This window comes from Schistocerca americana, chromosome 7 (assembly GCF_021461395.2).
Source record: "Schistocerca americana isolate TAMUIC-IGC-003095 chromosome 7, iqSchAmer2.1, whole genome shotgun sequence".
Taxonomy (NCBI): domain Eukaryota; kingdom Metazoa; phylum Arthropoda; class Insecta; order Orthoptera; family Acrididae; genus Schistocerca; species Schistocerca americana.
The window spans coordinates 604,069,820-604,095,080 of NC_060125.1; the positions used below are offsets into that span (position 1 = coordinate 604,069,820).

At 38.1% G+C, this 25,261-nt stretch overlaps 2 protein-coding genes across 5 annotated transcripts in view; one reads left to right on the top strand and one right to left on the bottom strand.

Moving 5' to 3' along the window:
• LOC124622555 (serine/threonine-protein kinase ULK3) overlaps positions 1–13,189 on the bottom strand; it is a 120,015-nt gene extending 106,826 nt beyond the window's left edge. For all 3 annotated transcript variants that reach the window (XR_006980651.1, XM_047148291.1, XM_047148290.1), the window contains exon 1: positions 13,017–13,189. Coding sequence is in view for 2 of the 3 variants with exons in the window: in XM_047148291.1 (XP_047004247.1) it covers positions 13,017–13,103 (87 nt within the window). In the remaining variant the exon portion in view is untranslated. The remainder of the gene's footprint in view (positions 1–13,016) is intronic.
• A 206-nt stretch (positions 13,190–13,395) lies between these two features.
• The window catches only part of LOC124622554 (E3 ubiquitin-protein ligase ariadne-1), an 85,992-nt gene continuing 74,126 nt past the window's right edge, over positions 13,396–25,261 (top strand). The window contains exons 1-3 of one of the 2 annotated variants that reach the window (XM_047148288.1): positions 13,396–13,486; positions 13,586–13,829; positions 19,315–19,476. In XM_047148288.1, the coding sequence (XP_047004244.1) occupies positions 13,617–13,829; positions 19,315–19,476 (375 nt within the window). In that variant the 5' untranslated portion in view covers positions 13,396–13,486; positions 13,586–13,616. Of the gene's footprint in view, positions 13,493–13,585; positions 13,830–19,314; positions 19,477–25,261 lie in introns of both variants that reach the window. The other variant, XM_047148289.1, reaches the window with a different exon arrangement.

Sequence of the window (25,261 nt, forward strand, 5' to 3'; positions counted from 1 at the left end):
GGCGATCAAGTAGGTAAAAAGACGAGGGCTAGTGAAATCCTTGGGTAACAGAAGAAATATTGAATTTAATTGATGAGAGGAGACAATATGAAAACACAATAAATGAAGCAAGCAAAAGGGAATACAAACGTCTCAAAAATGAGATCGACAGGAAGTGCAAAATGGCTAAGAAGGGATGGCTAGAGGACAAATGTAAGGATGTAGAGGCTTATCTCACTAGGGGTCAGACTGATACTGCCTACAGGAAAATTAAAGAGACCTTTGGAGAAAAGAGAACCACTTGCATGAATATCAAGAGCTCAGATGGAAACCCAGTTCTAAGCAAAGAAGGGAAAGCAGAAAGGTGGAAGGAATATATAGAGGGTCTATACAAGGGCGATGTAATTGAGGACAATATTATGGAAATGGAAGAGGATGTAGATGAAGATGAAAATGGGAGATACGATACTGCGTGAAGAGTTTGACAGAGCACTGAAAGACCTGAGTCAAAACAAGGCCTCGGGAGTAGACAGCATTCCATTAGAACTACTGATGGCCTTGGGAGAGCCAGTCCTTACAAAACTCTACCATTTGGTGAGCAAGATGTATGAGACAAGTGAAATACCCTCAGACTTCAAGAAGAATATAATAATTCCAATCCCAAAGAATGCAGGTGTTGACAGATGTGAAAATTACCGAACTATCAGTTTAATACGTCACAGCTGCAAAATACTAATGCGAAATCTTTACAGACGAATGGAAAAACTGGTAGAAGCCGACCTCAGCGAAGATCAGTTTGGATTCCGCAGAAATGTTGGGACACGTGAGGCAATACTGACCCTACGACTTATCTTAGAAAATAGATTAAGGAAAGGCAAACCTTCATTTCTAGCATTTGTAGACTTAGAGAAAGCTTTTGACAATGTTGACTGGAATACTCTCTTTCAAATTCTGAAGGTGGCAGGGGTAAAATACAGGGAGCAAAAGGCTATTTACAATTTGTACAGAAACCAGATGGCAGTTATAAGAGTCGAGGGAGATGAAAGGGAAGCAGTGGTTGGGAAGGGAGTGAGACAGGGTTGTAGCCTGTCCCTGATGCTATTCAATCTGTATATTGAGCAAGCAGTAAAGGAAACAAAAGAAAAATTCGGAGTAGGTATTAAAGTCCATGGAGAAGAAATAAAAACGTTGAGGTTCGCCGATGACATTGTAATTCTGTGAGAGACAGCAAAGGACTTGGAAGAGCAGTTGAACGGAATGGACAGTGTCTTGAAAGGAGGATATAAGATGAACATCAACAAAAGCAAAACGAGGATAATGGAATGTAGTTGAATTAAGTCGGGTGATGCTGAGGGAATTAGATTAGGAAATGAGACACTTAAAGTAGTGAAGGAGTTTTGCTATTTGGGGAGCAAAATAACTGATGATGGTTGAAGTAGATAGGATATAAAATGTAGACTGGCAATGGCAAGGAAAACGTTTCTGTAGAAGAGAAATTTGTTAACATTGAGTACAGATTTAAGTGTCAGGAAGTATTTGTATGGAGTGTAGCCATGTATGGAAGTGAAACATGGACAATAAATAGTTTGGACAAGAAGAGAATAGAAGCTTTCGAAATGTGGTGCTACAGAAGAATGCTGAAGATTAGATGGGTAGATCACATAACTAATGAGAAGGTATTGAATAGAATTGGGGAGAAGAGGAGTTTGTGGCACAACTTGACAAGAAGAAGGGACCGGTTGGTAGGACATGTTTTGAGGCATCAAGGGATCACAAATTTAGCATTGGAGGGCAGCGTGGAGGGTAAAAATCGTAGAGGGAGACCAAGAGATGAATACACTAAGTAGATTCAGAAGGATGTAGGTTGCAGTAAGTACTGGGAGATGAAGAAGCTTGCACAGGATAGAGTAGCATGGAGATCTGCATCAAACCAGTCTCAGGACTGAAGACAACAACAACAACAACAACAACATGGAAAGGACAGATTGATACTCACCAAAAGATGACACGTTGAATTATAGTGTCTATCAGTCACAGTTGAAATCAGTCAACTCACAAAAATATCTCAGTGCAACACTTTGTAGAGATATGAAATGGAATTGATCACATAGGCTCAGTCATGGGAAAGCAGGTGTAGACTTTGGATTGTAGGTAAATTACAGAGAAATTGCAATCAGTATACAAAAGAGACTGCTTACAAATGACTCAGTGTAAAATACTGCTCAAGCGTGTGACTTGTACCAAATAGGATTAACAATGGATATCGAATGTGTACTGGTATACTGAGAAGTGCAGCACAAATGGTTTCAGGTTTATTTGATCTCTGGGAGAGTGTAACAGAGATGCCGAAGAAACTGAACTCACGGACTCTTATAGGTAGACATATACTATCCTGAGGAAGCCTACTTACAAAGTTTCAAGAACAGAGTTTAAATAATGACTCCAGGAATATACTGCAACCCCCTAAGTATTGCTCTCACTTGGTTTGTGAGGACAAGATTAGGATAATTACAGCACACACAGATGCACTTAAGCAATCATTCTTCCCACACTCCACAGGTGAATGGAACGGGAGAAAATTCTAGCTAGTACAATGGGATGTACCCTCTGCCATATACTTCATAGTTGTTTGCAGGTATGGATGTAGAAGTGTTCCATAAATCTCTTTCATTGTGGGATTTAAGAAACATGACATGTGAATGGATGGATGGATGGATGGATGGAAATCCCTTACAGTAGCACAATAATACCTGCTTCTACATCTACACCCTGCAGATAATTTTCAAATCCGTGGAAGAGAGAACTTTTTAATAATAGGAATACTTTTCATTCCATTCACACATAATGGATTAGGCTAAAATCAAGTTCACAGATGCTATGACAGTGATCAATGATAGACTCGGAGTTTTTGAGCAGTCTACATCCACTCTGAAAACTTTCTCACAGCATTAATCATTTCAAATGTGGAGAAAAGTTCTGATAGAACGTAAATACTTTTAGGGGTAAAGGAGACCACTCACCAAAATCAGAACCGTTGAGTTGTCGACAGGCACACACAAAAAATGTAAGAAAACTTGCTAGCTTTAGGAGTAATCCTTTCTAGAGTTAGAGTTTGTGTGTGTGTGTGTGTGTGTGTGTGTGTGTGTGTGTGTGTGTGTGTGTGTGTGTGTGCGTGCGCGCGCGCAGGTGCACTTGTGTGTACTCTAGATCAAAAAAGTACTCCGAAAGCTAGTAAATTTTCCTTCTGTTATGTGTGTACCTGCTAATGACTCAATGCTTCTGCTTTTCACTATGTAGGCAACATATTTAAAAATATGACAGTCATTGGTTTACTCATGCAAATATCAAGTAAGCCGAAGTACATAAACTGCAGTTACTTGGTATAATTGGGATCAAAGCAGTAATTTTCAGAGTATCAACAAGTTTGGTAACTGTAATTCATTTAAGGAGACATTGATTGGCTTATAACGACATTTTTCTTTACTTCTGACACAGTCCCAACAGTTTTGGCCTACAGTGGTGTTCTTCAGATGCCACAACAGAAAAAGAAAAGCTTATATTAAGACCTGAACCACGTACTAATCTTTTCACTAGGCCTACTTGTGAGCTGAGTACAGTGCTATTAACATATATATCATTAATACCTATGGACAGCATTTGGTGAATCAATGTTCATGTATTGTCAGCTAAACAGAAAATTGGAAATCAGGGAACTATATACATTCAAATAACTGTACCTTTCCTTCCCTACTTTTTGCAGTAGATATGCATGTTCTTACATGTTCCCAGCTAATGTAAGCACCTCACAGCTGGAAGAAGAGTGCCAATGAGCTGCAACAGGTAACAGCAATTGCCATCCATTCTGCATCACCTCTCCTAATGTTATCTGCAGTAGCATAAACAACCAGCAGACTGAAGTGCAGCACCATCATGCACTGGGAAAATGTACTGTGTCTCCTTTACTGTAAAGACCTCACTCTGTTTTTTAAACAGCTTTACTGTTTTAAAGACCCGTATTCTATTTTTATATTTACGAATAACTGACTGTAATGTTGTTGTAATATTTGTCACTTTTTATGGTTTTCACAAGAGGCTGCACACGTGTAGCACATGGAGTAGGAAAGGAAAAGTACACTTAGTTGTACGCATATAATTTCCCTGATTTCTGATTTTGTGTTTACTTGACAAAGCATGCACATTTATTCACCAAATGCTGTTCAAAGGTATGAACCATACATCTGTTACTAGCACTTTACTTAGTTCACAAGTAGACCTAGTGAAAATTTTTGTACTTGTTTCACAGCCTAATTTAAGCTTTTCTTCTATTGAAGCATCTGAAGAGGGCCACTGTAGGCTGAAACCGGTTAGGATTGTCATAAAAGGTGTTGTGTCAAAAATTTAAAAAAAGGTAAACATGTTCATTTTTATGTACAAATAATATACAACAAACTAATGACAATTTAATGTAAATATATTACAAAGCAGTCAGTTCTGAGAACTTCTGTTCTCTGTTAACAAATTCATTCCACTTTTCTGAAGGTTTTCCTCTTAACTGCGACCTACAAAATAATTGATCTACAATTCTGTATTTTTCTTTTCCGAATGAAACAAGACTGTACAGTTTTCAAGGGCCTTATGATGCATTACAATTTGATGCCTTGCTGGCTTCCTCACAGATCCTGCACTTTCCCTCACACTGCCTTCCAACATCAAAATTAGGAGCAGCACACTGACAAAGATGTGAACAACAAATATTTTAATCTTACTGGAAATCTCCAATACTTAACTCACGACTGTTTAGCACAGTATAACCTTCCATAAGAAATTTACGCATCACATTATATTTGGCACAACAAATTTGGCATTCTGCATTTAACAGGAAACTGTTATAACATTTAATACATCTAAGAAGAACAGAGTAACAGTGTACGGAATAGGCACTTGTCTCTTATAACTGCCATCTGGTTTCTGTACAAATTGTAAATAGCCTTTCGCTCCCTGTATTTTACCCCTGCCACCTTCAGAATTTGAAAGAGAGTATTCCAGTCAACATTGTCAAAAGCTTCCTCTAAGTCTACAAATGCTAGAAACGTAGGTTTGCCTTTCCTTAATCTTTCTTCTAAGATAAGTCGTAGGGTCAGTATTGCCTCACGTGTTCCAACATTTCTACATAATCCAAACTGATCTTCCCCGAGGTCAGCTTCTACCAGTTTTTCCATTCGTCTGTAAAGAATTCACGTAAGTATTTTGCAACTGTGACTTATTAAACTGATAGTTCGGTAATTTTCACATCTGTCAACACCTGCTTTCTTTGGGATTGGAATTATTATATTCTTCTTGAAATCTGAGGGAATTTCGCCTGTCTCATACATCTTGCTCACCAGATGGTAGAGTTTTGTCAGGACTGGCTCTCCCAAGGCTGTCAGTAGTTCTAATGGAATGTTGTCTACTCCCAGGGCCTTGTTTCGACTTAGGTCTTTCAGTTCTTTGTCAAACTATTCACGCAGTATCATGTCTCCCATTTCATCTTCATCAACCTCCTCTTCCATTTCCATAATATTGTCCTCAAGAACATCACCCCTGTATAGAACCCTATATTCTCCTTCCACCTTTCTGCTTTCCTTTCTTTGCTTAGAACTGGGTTTCCATCTGAGCTCTTGATATTCATGCAAGTGGTTCTCTTTTCTCCAAAGGTCTCTTTAATTTTCCTGTAGGCACTATCTATCTTGCCCCTCGTGAGATAAGCCTCTACATCCTTACATTTGTCCTCTAGCCATCCCTGCTTAGCCATTTTGCACTTCCTGTCTATCTCATTTTTGAGACGTTTGTATTCCTTTTTGCCTGCTTCATTTACTGCATTTTTATATTTTCTCCTTTCATCAATTAAATTCAATATATCTTCTGTTACCCAAGGATTTTTACTAGCCCTCTTCTTTTTACCTACTTGATCCTCTGCTGCCTTCACTATTTCATTCTTCAAAGCTACCCATTCTTCTTCTACTGTATTTCTTTCCCCCATTACTGTCAATTGTTCCCTTATGCTCTCCCTAAAACTCTGTACAACCTCTGGTTCTTTCAGTTTATCCAGGTCCCATCTCCTTAAATTTCCACCTTTTTGCAGTGTCTTCAGTTTTAATCTACAGTTCATAACCAATAGATTGTGGTCAGAGTCCACAGCTGCCCCTGGAAATTTCTTACAATTTAAAATCTGGTTCCTAAATCTCTGTCTTACCATTATATAATCTATCTGAAACCTTTTAGTACATCCGGGGTTCTTCCATGTATACAACCTTCTTTCACGATTCTTGAACCACGTGTTAGCTATGATTAAGTTATGCTCTGTGCAAAATTCTACCAGGCGGCTTCCTCTTTCATTTCTTAGCCCCAATCCATATTCACCTGCTACATTTCCTTCTCTTCCTTTTCCTACTGTTAAATTCCAGTCACCCATGACTATTAAATTTTCGTCTCCCTTCACTACCTGAATAATTTCTTTTATCTAATTATACATTTCATCAATTTCTTCATCATCTGCAGAGCTAGTTGGCATATAAACTTTTACTACTGTAGTAAGCATGGGCTTCATGTCTATCTTGGCCACAATAATGCGTTCACTATGCTGTTTGTAGTAGCTTACCGGCACTCCAATTTTTTTATTCATTATTAAACCTACTCCTGCATTACCCCTATTTGATTTTGTACTTATAACCCTGAATTCACCTGACCGAAAGTCTTGTTCCTTCTGCCACCGAACTTCACTAATTCCCACTATATCTAACTTTAACCTATCCATTTCCCTTTTTAAATTTCCTAACCTACCTGCCCAATTAGGGGATCTGACATTCCACGCTCCGATCCGTAGAACGCCAGTTTTCTTTTTTCCTGATAATGATGTCCTCTTGAGTAGTCCCCGCCCAGAGATCTGAATGGGGGACCATTTTACCTCCGGAATATTTTACCCAAGAGGATGCCCCCACGCGCGCATAGAAGTGCTACAACACAACGTGACATGGACTCAGCTAAAGCTGGAGGGAATTGACACCATGAATCCTGCACGGCTGTCCATAAATCCATGAAGGTACGACGGGGTGGAGATCTCTTCTGAAGAGTGCATTGCAAGGCACCCCAGATATGCTGACAAGGGAACCTCCCCATCGCACCCCCCTCAGATTTAGTTATAAGTTGGCACAGTGGATAGGCCTTGAAAAACTGAACACAGATCAATTGAGAAAACAGGACGAAGTTGTGTGGAACTGAGAAAAAATAAGCAAAATATACAAACTGAGTAGTTCATGGGAAGATAAGCAACGTCAAGGACGCTGGGACCGCAGGAGCTCTGTGGTCTCGTGGTAACGTGAGCAGCTGTGGAACGAAAGGTCGTTGGTTCAAATCTTCAATCGAGTGAACATTTCAATTTTTTATTTTCAGTTTATGTGACAAACTCTTATGTTTTCATCACTTTTTTAGGAGTAATTATCACATCCACAAGAAAACCTAAATCGGGCAAGGTAGAAGAGTCTTTTTTACCCATTCGCCAAGTGTACAAGTTAGGTCGGTCGACAACATATTCCTGTCATGTGACGCACATGCCGTCACCAGTGTCGTATAGAATATATCAGATGTGTTTTCCTGTGGAGGAATCGGTTGACCTATGACCTTGCGATCAAATGTTTTCCGTTTCCATTGGAGAGGCACGTCCTTTCGTCTACTAATCGCACGGTTTTGCGATGCGGTCGCAAAACACAGACACTAAACTTATTACAGTGAACAGAGACGTCAATGAACGAACGGACAGATAATAACTATGCAAAAATAAAGAAAGTAAAATTTTCACTTGTGGGAAGACTTGAACCAAGGACTTTGACCTCTTCATCTGCAGCTGCTCACACTACCACGAGACCACGGCGCTCCTGAACTCACGCACTCCTTGATGTTGTATATGTGACCCATGGACTACTCAGTTTGTATATTTTGCTTATTTTTTCACAGTTCCACGCAACTTCTTCCTGTTTTCTCAATTGATCTGTGTTCAGTTTATCAAGGCCTATCTACTGTGCCAAGTTATAACTAAATCTGAGGGGGGTGCGATGGGGAGGTTCCCTTGTCAATAATGTTCATGTCTGGGGAGTTTGGTCACCAGCAGAAGTGTTTAAACTCAGATGAGTGTTCATGGAGCCACTCTGTAGCAATTCTGTACATGTGGGGTGTTGCACTGTCCTGTTGGAATTGCCCAAGTCTGTCAGAATACACAATAGACATGAATGGATGCAGGTGATCAGACAGGATGCTTATGTGAGTGTCACCTATCAGAGTCATATTTAGACGTATCAGGCATCCCAGATCACTCCAACTGCACATGCCCCACACCATAACAGAGCCTCCACCAGCTTGAACAGTCCTCTACTGACATGCAGGGTCCATGGATTCATGAGGTTGTCTTCACAGCCGTGCTCATCCAACTCCTCAATACAATTTTAAACGAGACTCTTCTGACCAGAGAACATGTTCCCAGTCATCAACAGTCCAATGTTGATGTTGACGGGCCCAGGTATGGCATAAAGATTTGTGTCGTGCAATCATCAAGGGTACATAAGTGGGCCTTCAGCTCCGAAAGCCCATATCGATGATGTTTCGTTGAATGGTTCGCAAGCTGATACTCGGTGATGGCCCAGCATTAAAATCTGCAGCAATTTGCAGATTTCTTCATCTCTGCTTAACTACTGCAATCCACACCCTTTTGAAACTGCTTACTAAAGTCAACCCTTTGTCTTTCGCCACATGTGCCTTGTCATTCAGATTTTCCTTGCGTTGTAGTCCTCTCTGATTCATATTATTCTTCTCCTGGTCTCTCTCTCTCTCTCTCTCTCTCTCTCTCTCTCTCTCTCTCGTGCATGGTCTTCCATTTGGCCTTCTTCCAGATTCTATCCATTCTAGAGCTCTTCAGGCAGTGTTTCTTTTATTGTGATCAAACCATGTCAGTCTATTCCTCTCTATTGTCCCTTTTAGGTGACTGATCTGAAGTGTGTTTCATATTGTTTCATATCTTATTGTGTCCCTTCTCATAGTATCCAGGGCCCCTTGTAGAGAGTGCATCTCTGTCACTTGTAATATACTCAGATCTTTAAAAAATGGAAAATCCAGGATCAAATAATGGCAGTATTATGGAAAGGAAAGATTGATACTCATCATATACAGGAGATGTCGAGTCACAGACAGGTACAAAAAAAGAACTGCCCTACATGTAGATCTTTCAGCTGGAAGGCCTTTTTCTTAAGTAGACAAAACAAACAAACAAACACACCAAAATTCCTTGATCCTTATGATATGCCCTGTCATCTTATCCCTTTTTGTAGTCAACTGAGTGACGTAACGCAGTGGTTAGCACATTGGACTTGCATTCAGGAGGACAACGATTCAAGCCTGCACCTTCCCATCCTGATTTAGGTTTTCCATGATTTTCCTAAATCACTTACGGAAAATGCCGGGATGGTTCCTCCAAAAGGGCACAGCTGCTTTTCTTTTCCATCCTTCCCTAACCCAAGCTTGGGCTCCATCTCTAATGTCAGCGATGTCGACAGGATGTTAAACACTAATCTCCTCCTCCTCCTTTTTGTAGTCAAGTTGAGTCATAAAGTTCTTTTCTCTTCATTTCAATGCAGCACCTGCCTCTTTCTTATTGTTCTTTTGTTCACACTTCGTGTTCCATTAATCCCATCATGAAAGAGAGTACTCATGAATGTTGAAGACATCAAATTATACACTAATGGGCACAAACAGGCACTGCATGATACTTCTGTAAAGTAAATATGGCAAGGAAAAGCTCTGCCAGAATGTAAATAGTTTAGGAGTAAAAGATAGTAGAAGTGTTGAGTTGTTGAAAAGCACACCCTTCCACTCCCCTCTGAATCTGCACCTCCATGTCATCATCTTTGTGCGCCACACAAACTCACTGGCTCCAATGCCCATGTGTGGCCTTCCTAGCCTGTGCACCTGTTACCTCTCCCTCCCACATTCCATTCTTGCATACCTGCTGCCTCCCTCCGAGCTGACAGTTACCTCTCCCAACAGCAATCCTGCCATTGTGAGCGCTAGCCAAGCTTTCGTTGTTTTTGTAAGCCTGTTGATGCCCCAATGCTTCTACCATTCAAAGAGTGGTCTCCCTTACTCCTACATGAAAAACATACTACGACTACTTAGAAAGATAATTGTGTTAATTAGTTATAGCCTATATTCTTTTACATATGATTATGTACATTAGGAGAAAAACAGCTACTGTGAGAAAAGCTATTGTTCTGCACTACTCAGTCGCTATTATTATCTAATACTTCAAACACAGCAATTACATTACTTAACACACACCATTATCAGCTGTCTATAAAGGGTGTAACAAAAATTCCCTTTACCAGCTTGAGGACAGGTTCCTCACACCAGGCCCATGTTTACTAGACTTTTTTTCCCTTGTTCTGGTCTGTCAAGGGAATTTATTTACACCCAGTATATGGCCAAAGATCTGTTTGAAATGAAAATTTCAAATTAAGCACAATTTTCATACCAACAGCAAATGTTCTGACAGACAATTGAAGGAGCGACCAATGATGTTTCTTTCCATTTATTTCTGAATATCTGGCAATTTCCCTAATACCACTAGATGTTTGTTAACAACCTGTTACAGACTTTTGCATCAGAATATAAAATTCCATTCTAAACTCTCAACAGGGGCACACAGTCTACATAGAAGTTACTTTTACATCTCGAATTATAGCTGTGAATTCTCTCTTGTTATTACCCACAAATCTCAGTTAACTGAACCTACTGATACCAGATGTCAGCTTCATCCTGTAGCATAATTCTGTGGCATGTGATGTCGCATGCAAGGGGGGAAAAAAAAAACAGAATACTGAAAATATTGTTTTGCACCAACATTTTCGTGATGTGGGTTGTGGGGAGAGACTGAACTATTCCTACATCTATGCTCTGCAAACCACCGTCTGTTGCATAGCTAGGCAAGACTGAAAGGCAACAATTTGGTTGCAAGTTGGCAAAGCTAATGTAACTGGTGGAGTACCCATTGCCCTTCAGATTGCATTGTAGGTGTTGCATTTTGTGCCTAACTCACCTTACGTGTATTACAAAAATGATTTGTGACAGTACGTACCTGTACCCCATATCGCTACCTCTGACAACAGAACAGAACCATAGATTTTGGATATAGAATGACATAACTTTATTTTTCACCAGTACAAAAGTATTCACACTTTAAAAATGCTCAGGAAAGTGTAAAAACAATGTTTTAAGAAGTCTAAAGTTAAAAAACACCTCATCTTGTATACAGAGACATGCAAGTCATTTTGGCTTTATTTTTCATAATGCACTGCCAACGAACATACATAATGAGGTTGAAGAAGAAAATGGCCCTTAGATTGGATATGAAAACATTTCTAATTGAGAAGTGTTTCTACAGTTTAAATGAATACATTATCTTACAGCAGTCTTAGGTCTCATTTCTTGTCGAGTATTTTTTAATCTGTTAACAGGTGAACCATATATGCCATGCGTTTCTTTGCAAAACCTTCTTCGGGTCGTTTCTTGTTTCCTCTGTTTCATATGCAGTGCAATACACCTCCTCAGAGAATGGATCTGGTACAAGAATAGTTGTGATGGTTACAGTGTTGGAAAGTGTTTGTGTGTTTATACTTTTCAGCAGCATTATATAAGTGTTTACATTCTTTCAGATGTTTAAAATAACAAGTTTCATGTTCTAGCTATAACACTGATTATACTTCTTGTGTGTGTTGTAGCCTACTTGTAGACTAGGTACATGTAGTTCTCTTTCCAAATCACAAACCGAGCGAGGTGGCTAAGCCATTGTTAATGCACTGGCCTCGCATTTGGGAGGAGCAGGCTTTGTACCCAGTCCAACAGTCCTGACTTCGGTTTTCCCATGCTGCTACATGTGACTGCTTGGATGGTTCCATTGATAAAGCCATGTCATACTTCCTGGCCTATCCTCATCTAATCCTGTCCTAATTTGTATATGTGTTAAAATGTATATATTATTTCTGTAATGTGTCTGACAACCCCGATACTGTTTTGCTCAACAGCATAAGTACAAATAAATAAAACAAATAAAAATAAATCTGCACAAAGGTCTTGGCAAGGTAACCAATAAGGGTAATTTATCTTGCATATTTCATCCACAGTAGAGAAGACTTTACCTAAGCCACTTTTTCTTAACTCACCCCACAAACTGGGGCAATATTAGTATGAGAGAAAGGTGACTACTAACCAGACTACTACTAAAATTTAATATGGGTTTATAGAACTTTTCCCACTTCAGTACTTAGTGCCCACCATGTTCAAGCATTGCTCTTAAGGTAATAACTGTCATCATCAAAATTGTTACTAAATCTCTTCTCCGAGTTCCAGTGGGCTTGCATGTCCACTAATATTGTTCTGTTTTCAAGTTTAGGCATGCATAGTTCACAGAATCTCTATTAAAAGAAACATTCGTCCGAAGGCTTTTCAATCTCCTGCACATACAAAAAAGTGTCAGAAGTATGTCCTTCAACTTTGCTTCTGGCCGCAACAAAGGCGACAACTCTGAAATAAAGTAACAAAGTTGCAATGGCAATCTCCTCGCCGATATCGGAAGTACAGCACATGTTGGTTTATCACGATGATTAGGGACGAATAATTACATTATTCTTGCGCAACATGAGAAATTTACATTGGTGACGCGAGACAGTGGCGCTGCGCTCAGGCGCATGATTCATGCTCCCGGAAATCGAGAGCCTCAATGTATGAAGAAATATCAAGCGCTCACACTTGTTTAGCAACGACATATTAAAACACAGGAAGAATTCCGAACGTACAGTGAAAGACACTGCTAGCATCCCACTACCTCCAAATTACTACCTTCATCCCAACATTTTTAAAGGTGCGTGCATACTTTCTTGTGTTTTAAAGAATCAGACTTAACTCTACATTTTATTAAAAAAGTGATGTGTTCAATTTATCGCATAGTTCTAAGTTCTTACTTTTTTAAACGCTTTATATACTGAAGCATAACTTCCAGCGCCTATTTTCTCAACAATGGCATAGCCCTCCACCTTCGGTAATGCCATATCACATTGCCACCGATTGGAAACAACAACATCAAACCTGCATCTCTGTCACAAACATATGTTTTGATTTTATTTCATTTACTGTCTGGGCGTACTACTGCGGTGGTAGATCGTAGTTTGTTTACCAGAGATTCTAATATTTCACCCCGAATCTTCATATTTTGCAGTTATTTATATATTGTCTAAAAGAGCAAAACTTTCATTCTGCGCTCTGATTTTATAACATCAATAGGTGTGCCATTCATCAATTTCTACGTATTTGCAGTGTCTGTCGGTTCTTATAGTATGGTAAATTTTAAAGTTGGGTGACTGTCAATACACTACCCAGCAGCCTTAGCCTCTGACCGACAGAAGCTGACGTCATGTACTAAACATCGACAGAAGTACTGGTGAACTATTTTGTGGATTGCTGACCCTGTCCAAATTGTAAGAGTGTAATTTTTCAACCAACTCTCAATATAAACTGTTTCGCGATTGCTCAGGTGGTGGACGTGGCTCGTGTACATCCAAATTATGGATTCAGAAGAGGAGACACTTTACGACGATGTCGACTCCGGGAATGAATCAAGCGGCGACGATGTTGAATTTGCAATGATGGAAGTAGAGGCAACAAATCCGAGAGAGAGGCAGCCTGAAGTTGAAGAATATCCTTTTGAAGTTTTGTCAACAGAGGAGATCGTCCAGTACATGGTGGATTCTATCAAAGAAGTGAATACTGTTGTGGAGGTATGAAAGTTAAAATTTAAACTGCTTGTTAGACTTGTCAAATTCGACACTTGTGTATTGTAATCTTGGTTGACTTTCAAGCAACGTGTTTTGTAATTGTGCACATAGGAGGTGAGAAAAGTGCTTGGAAATGCGGGAAAACGATAACATTTAAGCACTCGTTCCTTGAGATAAGCTGTGTACATACTAACACATCCTTTTACGCTATTTAGTAGTTTCAAATAGGATTGTTTACATATGTAGTATGTGTGAGCGTTTTCACTGCAAATTTGGAAAATGTAGGGATAGAAGTAAGGCTTGAAAAAGTAACTCAAAACACATACTTTCAAAGTCATTCCCACAAAAAAACAACGACGGAAATACTATTAATTAATAGCTAAACAAATAATAAATTAACAAATTAAAATCAGTGTCCACAAATAAATGACAACATGTATAACAAAGCAGTTGACATAACTATATGTAAACAATAAAAAATATCTCAATGCGGTAGTCTCCAACTCAACCCTCCCTTCACACACACACAAATGATTAGGCCTAACTACCCTTTGTCTGCAGCTTGACATTTTTAATTTGCACTATGCTGTATGCAGTGTTCTTGTTTATTACATTAGTGGCTGTACTGCCAACAACTAATCCAGTCACACTTACAGTGGTATCACATATAGGGCTAGTATTAATTTATACCTTACTTCATGTTATGAATTTATCTAGGTAAAAATAATACAGTAATACTCTCAGCAGTTTACGATTTGCAGTATCACAAAAAATTTGAAAAGTTCCGATTATCATAAAAATATGAAAACTTTTTAACTCTTTTTGTAGTGTTTAGAAGTCATAGCTGTGAAAATTAGTTAGTGTTTAAATAGCACTTGGATACACACTGTATTACATGACATAGTCTACTGCAAAGTCAACATCACAAACTGTTTTGAATGGAAGAAGATCAGGTTTCTTTGACCTTTTCAGTTTTGGGCTGTCATTGCTTTTGAATCATCTGTCTTTCAAATCTGATATCAATCCCAAAATTCAGCAGTTGAGCCTCAAAAGATCATGTTGGCCAAGATGTCAGTAGACCACATAGAATTTGTACAGTAGTCAATGAGTGTTACTTAGTTGCTTTCATCAAAGCTAGACTTGATCCAGTTATCATTGTGGTGCTTGGTTGCTTTTATCAAAGCTGTAACCTATATGTATACAAAGAACCATACTGTAGAAACCACAACTAGTAACTTGAATGGAAGTAGATCAGTTCCCTTTGACCAGTTCAATTTTTGGCTGTCATTACTTTTCAAGCATCTGTCCTTCAAATATGTTATTAGGCCTAATCCCAAAATTCAGCAGCTGATCCCCAGAAAGATAATATTGGCCAAGATGGCAGAAGAACAAGTAGACTTTGTCCAGTAGTCACTGAGCTTGTTCAGTAGACAATGAGCAATACTTAGTTGCTTCTATCAAAGATGTACATGTATACAAAGTACCGTACTACAAAATGCCACTGATAGTACAGTTTAATATATCTTGTTCCTCCATATTTAACAGTGTATATTGTCTGAAATAGTAGTAGGAACATCAAATGTAAAGCACAGAGCTGTAGGGCCTACGTGTAGATTTAGTGTTTCACATTCACATTTTTGTGATACGTCTTTGTACAGTTATTCTGTGAGATGAGTAAAACAAACATCATAATAAACACTCAGTAATTTGCCAGCTGCTATAAAAAGTGTAGCTACTAATAAATTTCAGTCTAAGAGGAGCTTATAATATTTATTGGAGACCATCTCCTACAACATTGAGAAATTACTTTGTAGAAGTAGTTGTCACACATATTATAAATAATATCAAATATTGTTTTACGTAATGTCTTTCTTCTGCAAACCTTCGGTACATTAATGTGATCAATGTAAATGTGTTCTGCAAACTGATTTGCTGTTTGTTGATGTGTGGCTACATGAGCCCAAGAATTATCATATACACCTTAGCGTATTATGTCTAGACATTTACAATTTGTGTCAAGATTTTTATTACCTCTCAGACGAAAAAATGTTTGAGACTTATTCCACAACCTAGAGGGCCATTTCACGTAGAATCTTTGGATGGAACTTGAACATATTTCTTTTTTGTAAATTATATTTTCGTGTTGTCAGAATTTTCTCACTACGGATCTGTGAAACAAAAAGTGAATGTAAGTTCCTGTAGTTATACAGTAAGTGGTATTTGTAAATGATTAGAAACAAAGTCAAGAAAATAGATTTGTAAATACAGTACTGCACCACAAAATACACTATGTCATCACACTGATTTTCATAGCAGTTTATATTGAATGGAATGATCAACAATTAATAGGATACGATATTAATTAGCCTATAACTCTTCTTCTGCTGTTAGACGTAAATTTTTCCTTTGTTTTATGTACAACTGTTATCGCGTGTATTGTTTACCAGTGACATGTGTTGATCAGTATTGTTTGTTTTCTATACATCAGAGGAACTCTTAACCTCTCGTGCGCAAGTAAATTCATTTAGATGCTTATTGCCAACATTAATTTAGTCATAATCGAAGTTGTTTGGAAAATAATTGTCCACAGTTTCAGTTGTTATTTCATGTTTAATGTTCGAAGTGAGACAAAGCAGTATCATGGGTATATTAAATAACTTAAGAGGTACAATATGACATAACTAATTTTTCCTAAAAATTCACTCACATGTATTTAAAGATGAAATCCAGTCCTGCTACTATCCAAGCCACACTGCACCCTTTTGTTGTGCACTACAATGAAGACAACACTAAAACCACATGACTGAACTACGATATCTTTCATGGCTGCTTGTAACACAGTGCAATGGCATTTAATGTTTCCCAGCTGAAGCCTAGCTTAATATTCAAGGAAAACAAGATGGTCAAAGTTTTGAATTGCAGTGTGATATAAGAATGGGAAAAACTCTTACATGCCTTCACAAGACTATGTATGCTGGTGTAGAAAGGCATTTTTTGCCACAACACTGGGTAAACGTGCTTATGATGGATTTGGTGACACAGTCAAGACATTCTGTTGAGCACATTTGCAAAGGCAATTTGAAAATCAAATCGTGACTCACAAAGAGCTGTAAAATTTTGCTTAGCCTTCAAGTGGGTGCACCATTTTTCATAACATAAGCGGGCGCATGGTGTACTTTGTATGCATGTAAAGAATAGGTGGCATTATGTTACTGTGGTAAACATGTATGAGCAAAAACAAAGTTTAACCTTAGTTTACTAAAACAATGATAAAATAAACTTACGTTATATGATCTAAACCACTGTTTAACTAAACAGTAATAAAATAAACATTCATAATGTCGATTTGTTGCCTTGTAAAAGTAACAACGCACTTGAAGCATTAAACAGTGCAATTGGATGAGATACAAAGCAACTGCTCTTTCGATTGCTAATTATGTTGTAGACAACTGCCTGATTGTGGGGATTGTGCTGCTAGTTCGGAATCTGTGCCACTTTCTTGCACGGATTGTACATTTTTTTCTGGCCTAGCCTGCTGTTTATTTTATATTACTGCTGCTTACTTGGAAGTGTGAGAACACAGTTTATCACAGTGTTAGCTGGAGCAATCATGAAGGAATTAGGTACAGGCTCACAGTTGTAGAACAACAATGGACTAGTACAAGAAATGTTATTTGTCATTGGTGCACTTTATATGGAGGCACACCCACTGGAAGCCTCAGAAACTATTCGTAGCATTGATTTTGATATCTGTACAGCAGAGAAATGAACTCAAAGTGATGTGAGATTATTGCCCTGATTCAGTAATTCAAGGGACACACAAACTACACTCTGTCATTCCAATGTCAGAATGCCATGTTGTAATTAATCCATATTGTGAATGGTTAATAGAGTATCCAAAGCATTTCCCAACATCATACTTGCCCAAAAGAATTGAAGCTGAGATTGGTAAAATTGCTTTTACGACTAGTGCCAGTTCTTAAAGTTGGTGGGCAGATTTTTAGATTCTTGAAAAGGGGTACCAATCTAATAAATTCCAAGCCGGTATTAGCAGTCCAAAGGGACTTGCTGCATCACTTTCTCCTTGTCCAAACCCCATAGTATTTTCAGGTGTCAGTGTTGTGTATCCCATGATAGACTGAACCCAGGGTGCCTACTGAGTCTGTATGTTGACTTTAGCTGTGATCATTTAAAAAATCTAAATGAAAGCTGACTAGTGAGGCTTCAAGTAACATAATTCAGGTGACTGCTTTGTGCAGCGGGTCTTTAAAATCATCTCTCACAGTTTCTATTTCAGGTAACTTTTATTAATAAAATAATAACATTAAAATTCCTTTATGTAATGCAATATAATTCTCTTAGTTTTATTGCTCAAGAACTCATTCTTTCTTCATCTCAAAATTTAAACCACTGATTGTAAACATAAATATGTACTTTTTTTTCTAAGCAAATGCAAACAAATGTTACAGGATTTTTGTATAACATATCAAATTAAAGTTTAAGCAAAACCTTTTACAATGTCATCAGTTAGAGTCTCCTAGCTCCAATAGTTCTGAAGTTGGGGGCGATTTAGTTTCATGACATTCTCAGACTAATGAGTAGTATTAATTTGTTTGTATTGGAAAACCACGAGTTCTGTACAATAACATTCACAATACAATGGGGTTAGGTGTACCTTGTGCCCACCTTTTGAAAATATTGTAATCCAGTCAGTTACTTTGTTTTAAAATTTCAAAAAAGAATGTTTATTACATTAAATGAACTATTCTATCAGATTTCCCTTTTTTTTATTTAGTTAAAAGTTAAGCCAAAACTTTTAAGTCTTTGAGTTGATGTCACTCCCACAATGAATGCCATGTTCAATATTTTTAGGTTCAGGACTTTATTTACACATCAATAGCCCTTTAAATAATATGTCATGAGTGAAAATCAACAATTGTTAACAAAATCTGCATCTTCAAATTTTTGTTTTGTTTAGGACGGGCATAAAGTAGCTTCCCCCCTCCCCCTCTTGCTTGGTAATGCACCTTGTGGAAAATGCGCTGGTATTGCTAGGGTTAAAAGAGTATAAACTACCAATTTATGTATTTTTTACTTTACTGTATGGGTAGGGCCCACATACAGAAAACAAAAAATAATGAATGTGTAACGCAATGAGGCCCAAGGCCCAAACATTTGTTTTTTGTGTTAGATGTGGGGCACAGGGCAGTCAAAAGAGAGAGAAAGGGGGGGCATGCCTCTGGATTTCAGCAGTGATTGTGATGTGTGTTTGAATCTTTCAGGTTGCAAAAATATATTATTTTTTGTGCTAGGTGACACATTTGTAATCATTGTTGGTTGTCACTCACTCACACACACACACACACACACACACACACACACACACACACACGTAAGTTGAAGTTGCCACATTTTGTTAGATTTTAGATTATGGTCTAATGTTAGCAAGATTTTTTTATGTGACATGTACCATTTCTTAATTTTACAGATACCAGCTACAACAACTAGGATTCTCCTGAACCATTTCAAGTGGGATAAAGAGAAGTTAATGGAGAGATTTTATGATGGGGATCAAGATCAGTTATTTGCAGAAGCTCGTGTTATCAACCCTTTCCGGAAGCCATCTGTTATAACAAGGCCAAAGATAAAGGTACATGAACACAATTCTTAATGTGTTTTCCTGTTTGTTGTTAGATGAACCATGTAATACAAAACTGAACCTACTGGTGCAACAATTTCTTGAAAGATTGTTAAACCATGTTAAGTTTGCTGCTGTAAACTGTTATTAACGTGGAAAGTCTAATTTGGAAGTATAATGAGACATGAAAGTAGTTCTTCATGCACTTGACTCCAGACAGAAAGAACATTTAAAGATTTGTTAGCTTATTTCCGAGTGCTAGTGATTTCAAGTTTCAATTAAAACCACAAGTGAACCATAGTATATAGTAGCTTGTGACAAAGATAGGCTGTATTAAGATCTTTCACTTTCCTTGTTTGTCAGAATGTCCTCAGAACATTAAAGTTCTTCTGGCATATAATTCATATTTTCCGTAGGACTTTTATTCTTGTTGTGGGGAGATTAGGAGGCATTGTACTTGCCAATAATGGAAACTGGTGTAATTATGTTGACTTCATGGTCTCAACCCGTGATTTTATGCTGATATTTGAGTTGTGTCAGTATATCTTAAAGGATTTGTTGAATCGTTCTTGTGCATAGTTCTCAATATTTGGCAGTTTTACTTATGTCTATTTTTATTTTATATATGTATTCATCCTTAGTCCATTTGGTTCAATAGTATAGGACATGTCAGATACATTACAGAAATACTGTGTACACATATACTGAATAGCAAAGGATTAGGTGAGACTAGGGCAAGAAGTTGGCTGAAAGCTATAATTGTGTGAATCTCTCTCTTTTTTGTTCCTATCGCGACTCAGCATCTCTGCTATATGGTGGATAGCAACTTTCCTCCTCTAATATTATCACATCATTCACGTTAGCAGCTTGGTAAAACCCAAGTCAAGATGGTGGAATGAGATACTAACCCCACTCCTCCCAAAGCTGAGTCTAGTGCATTAACGCTATCTTACCCACTGCATCGGTATATGATTTGGAAAGGAAACCACATATACTTAGTCCACAAGGATAGTTACAAAGTGCACGAGACGTATGATGAACGCTACAACTAGAACATTAAACTTTTGTTATATTGCACTTCTGAAAAAATGTAAACACGTGAACACATTATATAATGCCACTGAAAAGTATAAGCACACAATCATCTGCCAACACTATTTCCATCACAACTATTCTTGTAACAAGTCCCTTTTCTGAGGAGGTCTATGCATTGTATCTGAAACATTTGATTCATTTGTTACGAGATTAAAAAGTGCTCAGCAATAAATGAGGACATACTACTACTACTACTACTACTACTGCTGCAGTTACTGCAAGATAACATATTAATTTACACTGTTGAAACACTTCTCAATTAGAAATTAGCTCTGCTCTAAAAGCCATTTCATTCAACTTTTTTATGTATGTTGGCAGTGCATTATAAGAATGACACCAAAGTGGCTTACATATCTTTATATTGAAGATATTCTTGCTTACTCTACATGGAGCAACCCACAGCTGGGAGTGTTAGAACAGTGTTTATTGCTGCAGTTTGCAGGTGTACAAGATTAGCTGTTGTCATCAACACACTTTAACATGTGTAAAAGGAGGGTACTATAATCACACACAACTTTTTAAATAGGGTCTTTCAGTAAGTCCTTGTAGAGCTATGTGACAAGATTTGAATTGCCCTTTTGTGTATTGCAAAAATTACTAATTTGTTTTATTCCAAAAAGTATTCCATATGCCACAAGATGTGGGAAGTAACCAAATAATCCATTCTAGCCCCGTCTGAGGAGCTTACTTTCCAAATCATTCTCAGAACAAAACAGGCCCAACTGAGTCTCTAGGAGATTTGTTACATGATCTTCCCAGTTTGCCCTGGTCAACATACATTCCTAAAAGATTTGTATATTGAAATCTTTCTAGGTCATTTCCACCCAGTGCCTTTTCGAGAGCTTGGTTTTGATTCATGTTTCCAAACTTAGTACAATTTGTTTTATGCATTTTATCAAATAAAGACATGTTTGGAGACCGAGGCTGTTACATGAAACAAATTACTGATGGTGTACAGAAACGAGCCACCACATATTGGTTTTAGGTTACTTTATTCGAAAAGCACCATTGCAAGTTTAGAATTTTTCACAATTCGTCAGATGGTTTTTTCATGCTTTCATCAAACCAAGTCATACAATGTATACAAATAATAAAATGCATAGTTTGTTTTGATGAAAGGATGAAAAACTGTCTCATGATAAATTGTGAAAAATTCGGAACTGGTGATGGTACTCTTTGAATAAAATTACCTAAAACCAGTTTGTGGCTGGTTACTGTACACCATCAACAATTTAAAGTTTGTTCTATTCACTGTAAGGGTCAGCCTGTTGGTATTGAGTATGAATGTACGGGTATGAGGACTTAGTCATTTGTTGTCGACAGATATTTCTTAACAGTGCTCACTATTACAGTAGTGTCATCAGCAAACGAAATGGTCTTAGCTGCAGTTTGTGACGAAAACTGTATATTATCTATATGAAAATCAGGAACAGAAGGGGATCTAACACACTGTCCTACGAGAGACGTATTTTGACTGTCTTTCCACCAGATATTAATCTGATTTTTGGTAAGAATAGAACAAGCTGATGTGAGTTCCATAGCCTGTGATTAATTTTGCAAATAAGATTGGAACCATGTGTTTTCTATCCCACCTGTCCCCATTGCTTCCTCCTTACCTAAAATAAATTCATGATTAATGGTACTGAAAGCTTTACAAAGATCTAAATTAACTCGTACTCAACTGTTGTTATTTTCTAAGTTTCTAATCATTGATTGCTGTTTCTTTATGTCTACCTATTCCAAAGTCATGTTGATTACTATTCAGTAGCTTGTGGTCATTTAAGTACAGGGTTATTACAAATGATTGAAGCGATTTCGCAGCTCTACAATAACTTTATTATTTGAGATACTTTCACAATGCTTTGCACACACATACAAAAACTCAAAAAGTTTTTTGAGGCATGCACAAATGTTCGATATGTGCCCCTTTAGTGATTCGGCAGACATCAAGCTGATAATCAAGTTCCTCCCACACTCGGCGCAGCATGTCCCCATCAATGAGTTCGAAAGCATCGTTGATGCGAGCTCGCAGTTCTGGCACGTTTCTTGGTAGAGAAGGTTTAAACACTGAATCTTTCGCATAGCCCCACAGAAAGAAATCGCATGGGGTTGAGTCGGGAGAGCGTGGAGGCCATGACATGAATTGCTGATCATGATCTCCACCACGACCGATCCATCGGTTTTCCAATCTCCTGTTTAAGAAATGCCGAACATCATGATGGAAGTGCGGTGGAGCACCATCCTGTTGAATGATGAAGTCGGCGCTGTCGGTCTCCAGTTGTGGCATGAGCCAATTTTCCAGCATATCCAGATACACGTGTCCTGTAACGTTTTTTTCGCAGAAGAAAAAGGGGCCGTAAACTTTAAACCGTGAGATTGCACAAAACACGTTAACTTTTGGTGAATTGCGAATTTGCTACACGAATGCGTGAGGATTCTCTACCACCCAGATTTGCACATTGTGTCTGTTCACTTCACCATTAAGAAAAAATGTTGCTTCATCACTGAAAACAAGTTTCGCACTGAACGCATCCTCTTCCATGAGCTGCTACAACCGCGCCGAAAATTCAAAGCGTTTGACTTTGTCATCGGGTGTCAGGGCTTGTAGCAATTGTAAACGGTAAGGCTTCTGCTTTAGTCTTTTCCGTAAGATTTTCCAAACCGTCGGCTGTGGTACGTTTAGCTTCCTGCTTGCTTTATTCGTCGACTTTCGCGGGCTACGCGTGAAACTTGCCCACACGCGTTCAACCGTTTCTTCGCTCACTGCAGGCCGACCCGTTGATTTCCCCTTACAGAGGCATCCAGAAGCTTTAAACTGCGCGTACCATCGCCGAATGGAGTTAGCAGTTGGTGGATCTTTGTTGAACTTCGTCCTGAAGTGTCGTTGCACTGTTATGACTGACTGATGTGAATGCATTTCAAGCACGACATACGCTTTCTCGGCTCCTGTCGCCATTTTGTCTCACTGCGCTCTCGAGCGCTCTGGCGGCAGAAATCTGAAGTGCGGCTTCAGCCGAACAAAACTTTGAGTTTTTCTACGTATCTGTAGTGTGTCGTGACCATATGTCAGTGAATGGAGCCACAGTGAATTTATGAAATCGCTTCAATCATTTGTAATAGCCCTGTATTTGATTCTTCGTTATTTTGTTAATCTCTCAGATACTGTAGATAATGCTGAAAGGAGTGATATGGGTCGATAGTTTCCAACTTTATGCATATTACCAGCCTGGAATAAATGTATCACTTTCAAAATTTGTAATCTGTGTGGGAACACTCCCTCAGTGTATGAGAAATCAGTCATATGAGCCAAGGGGTTTGTAACTTCATCTAAATCTGCTGACACTTTGCATTTGAGGCTTTAATCGCCTTTGCTACTTTGCATTCACTAGCTGGAACTAATCTCTTGCTGTATGCAGATGTACAATACTGAAATTTATCCCAATATGTGAAATTTAAGCTAAATGTTTGGGAAGCCTTTATTATTATTATTTCTTTACTTTCTCAGACGTTAAGTCTGGTTAAAAATGGAGAGTGATGCGGACCTTGATCAAGCGTCACTTCCTTTTAACTGTACAGTATATGTTACATTGCATTTAGGAACTTTCGGGTAATTGAACATGTATCAATAATTACAGATCTCTGCAGTTGTATATATACGTTTGGATGTAGCTGTATTGCGTTGATGTACTGGTAGATATTGCGTGGTATGACTCCTGTAGTTGATAGTACAATTGGTGTAATGTCAACTTTATCCTGATGCCACATGTCCTTGACGTCCACAGCCAGTTGGATGTATTTTTCATATTATTATTATTATTATTATTATTATTACTATTATTATTTGCTTTTCCGGTCACATTTGACCACTTTAGTCGATCATTTCCTGATCCTCTTCTTCAGTAAGTGCATGTTTTGTTCTTTCTTAACCGCCCAGTATCTTTTCATTCGTTCTGATCTTTCCTGTCTTTCCTCATCTGTAAGTACACTTTTCATTGTGTGTCATTTGTCTACTTTTGGTTTAAATCTTATTTTCTTGTCTTTCAGTTTCTTGAATTTTTTTGTCTTGTTTTGCATATCATCCAAGGTTATATCTAGTTCTCTCATATCCTCTTTAATTTCCTTGATCCACCCTACTTGTTGCTTCAGATTCCACTGTTTCTGCATAATTTTTATTGCTAATTTGGTTTCTGGTGTCCTCATTATGTGGCCAAAGAAAGAAATCCTCTTTTTATGTATAGTATCTGTGATGGGCTCCAGTTCCCTGTACACTACTTCATTTGGCACTATCCGCCATTATCATTCCTTCTGGTATTTTTTATTTATGTATGTTGTTGCTGTTGTTCTTTCTACTTTTAGTATTTTGTCAACTCTGTTTCACTGAATGACTTTAAAAAGAGCCTTGCTTGCGTATGTTACCTCTGGCTGAACCACCATCTTGTAGTGTTTTAATTTTGTTTGAATTGATAGACATTTCTTATTGTATGTAGACCATGTTAGTTTTTGAGCTTTTGTCATTTTATTGGTTCTTTCTTGCCAAGCAGATTTGTCATCCAAGTTGTGTGTTATAATCTCTCCAAGATATTTAAATTGCTTCACTGTTTTAATTTTTCTGTTGTCTACTGTTACATGGTCTATTAAAAGCGGATCTGTTACTATCATCTCATGTCTTTTTGAAAGGTATCTGGGTACTAATTTTTGTGCT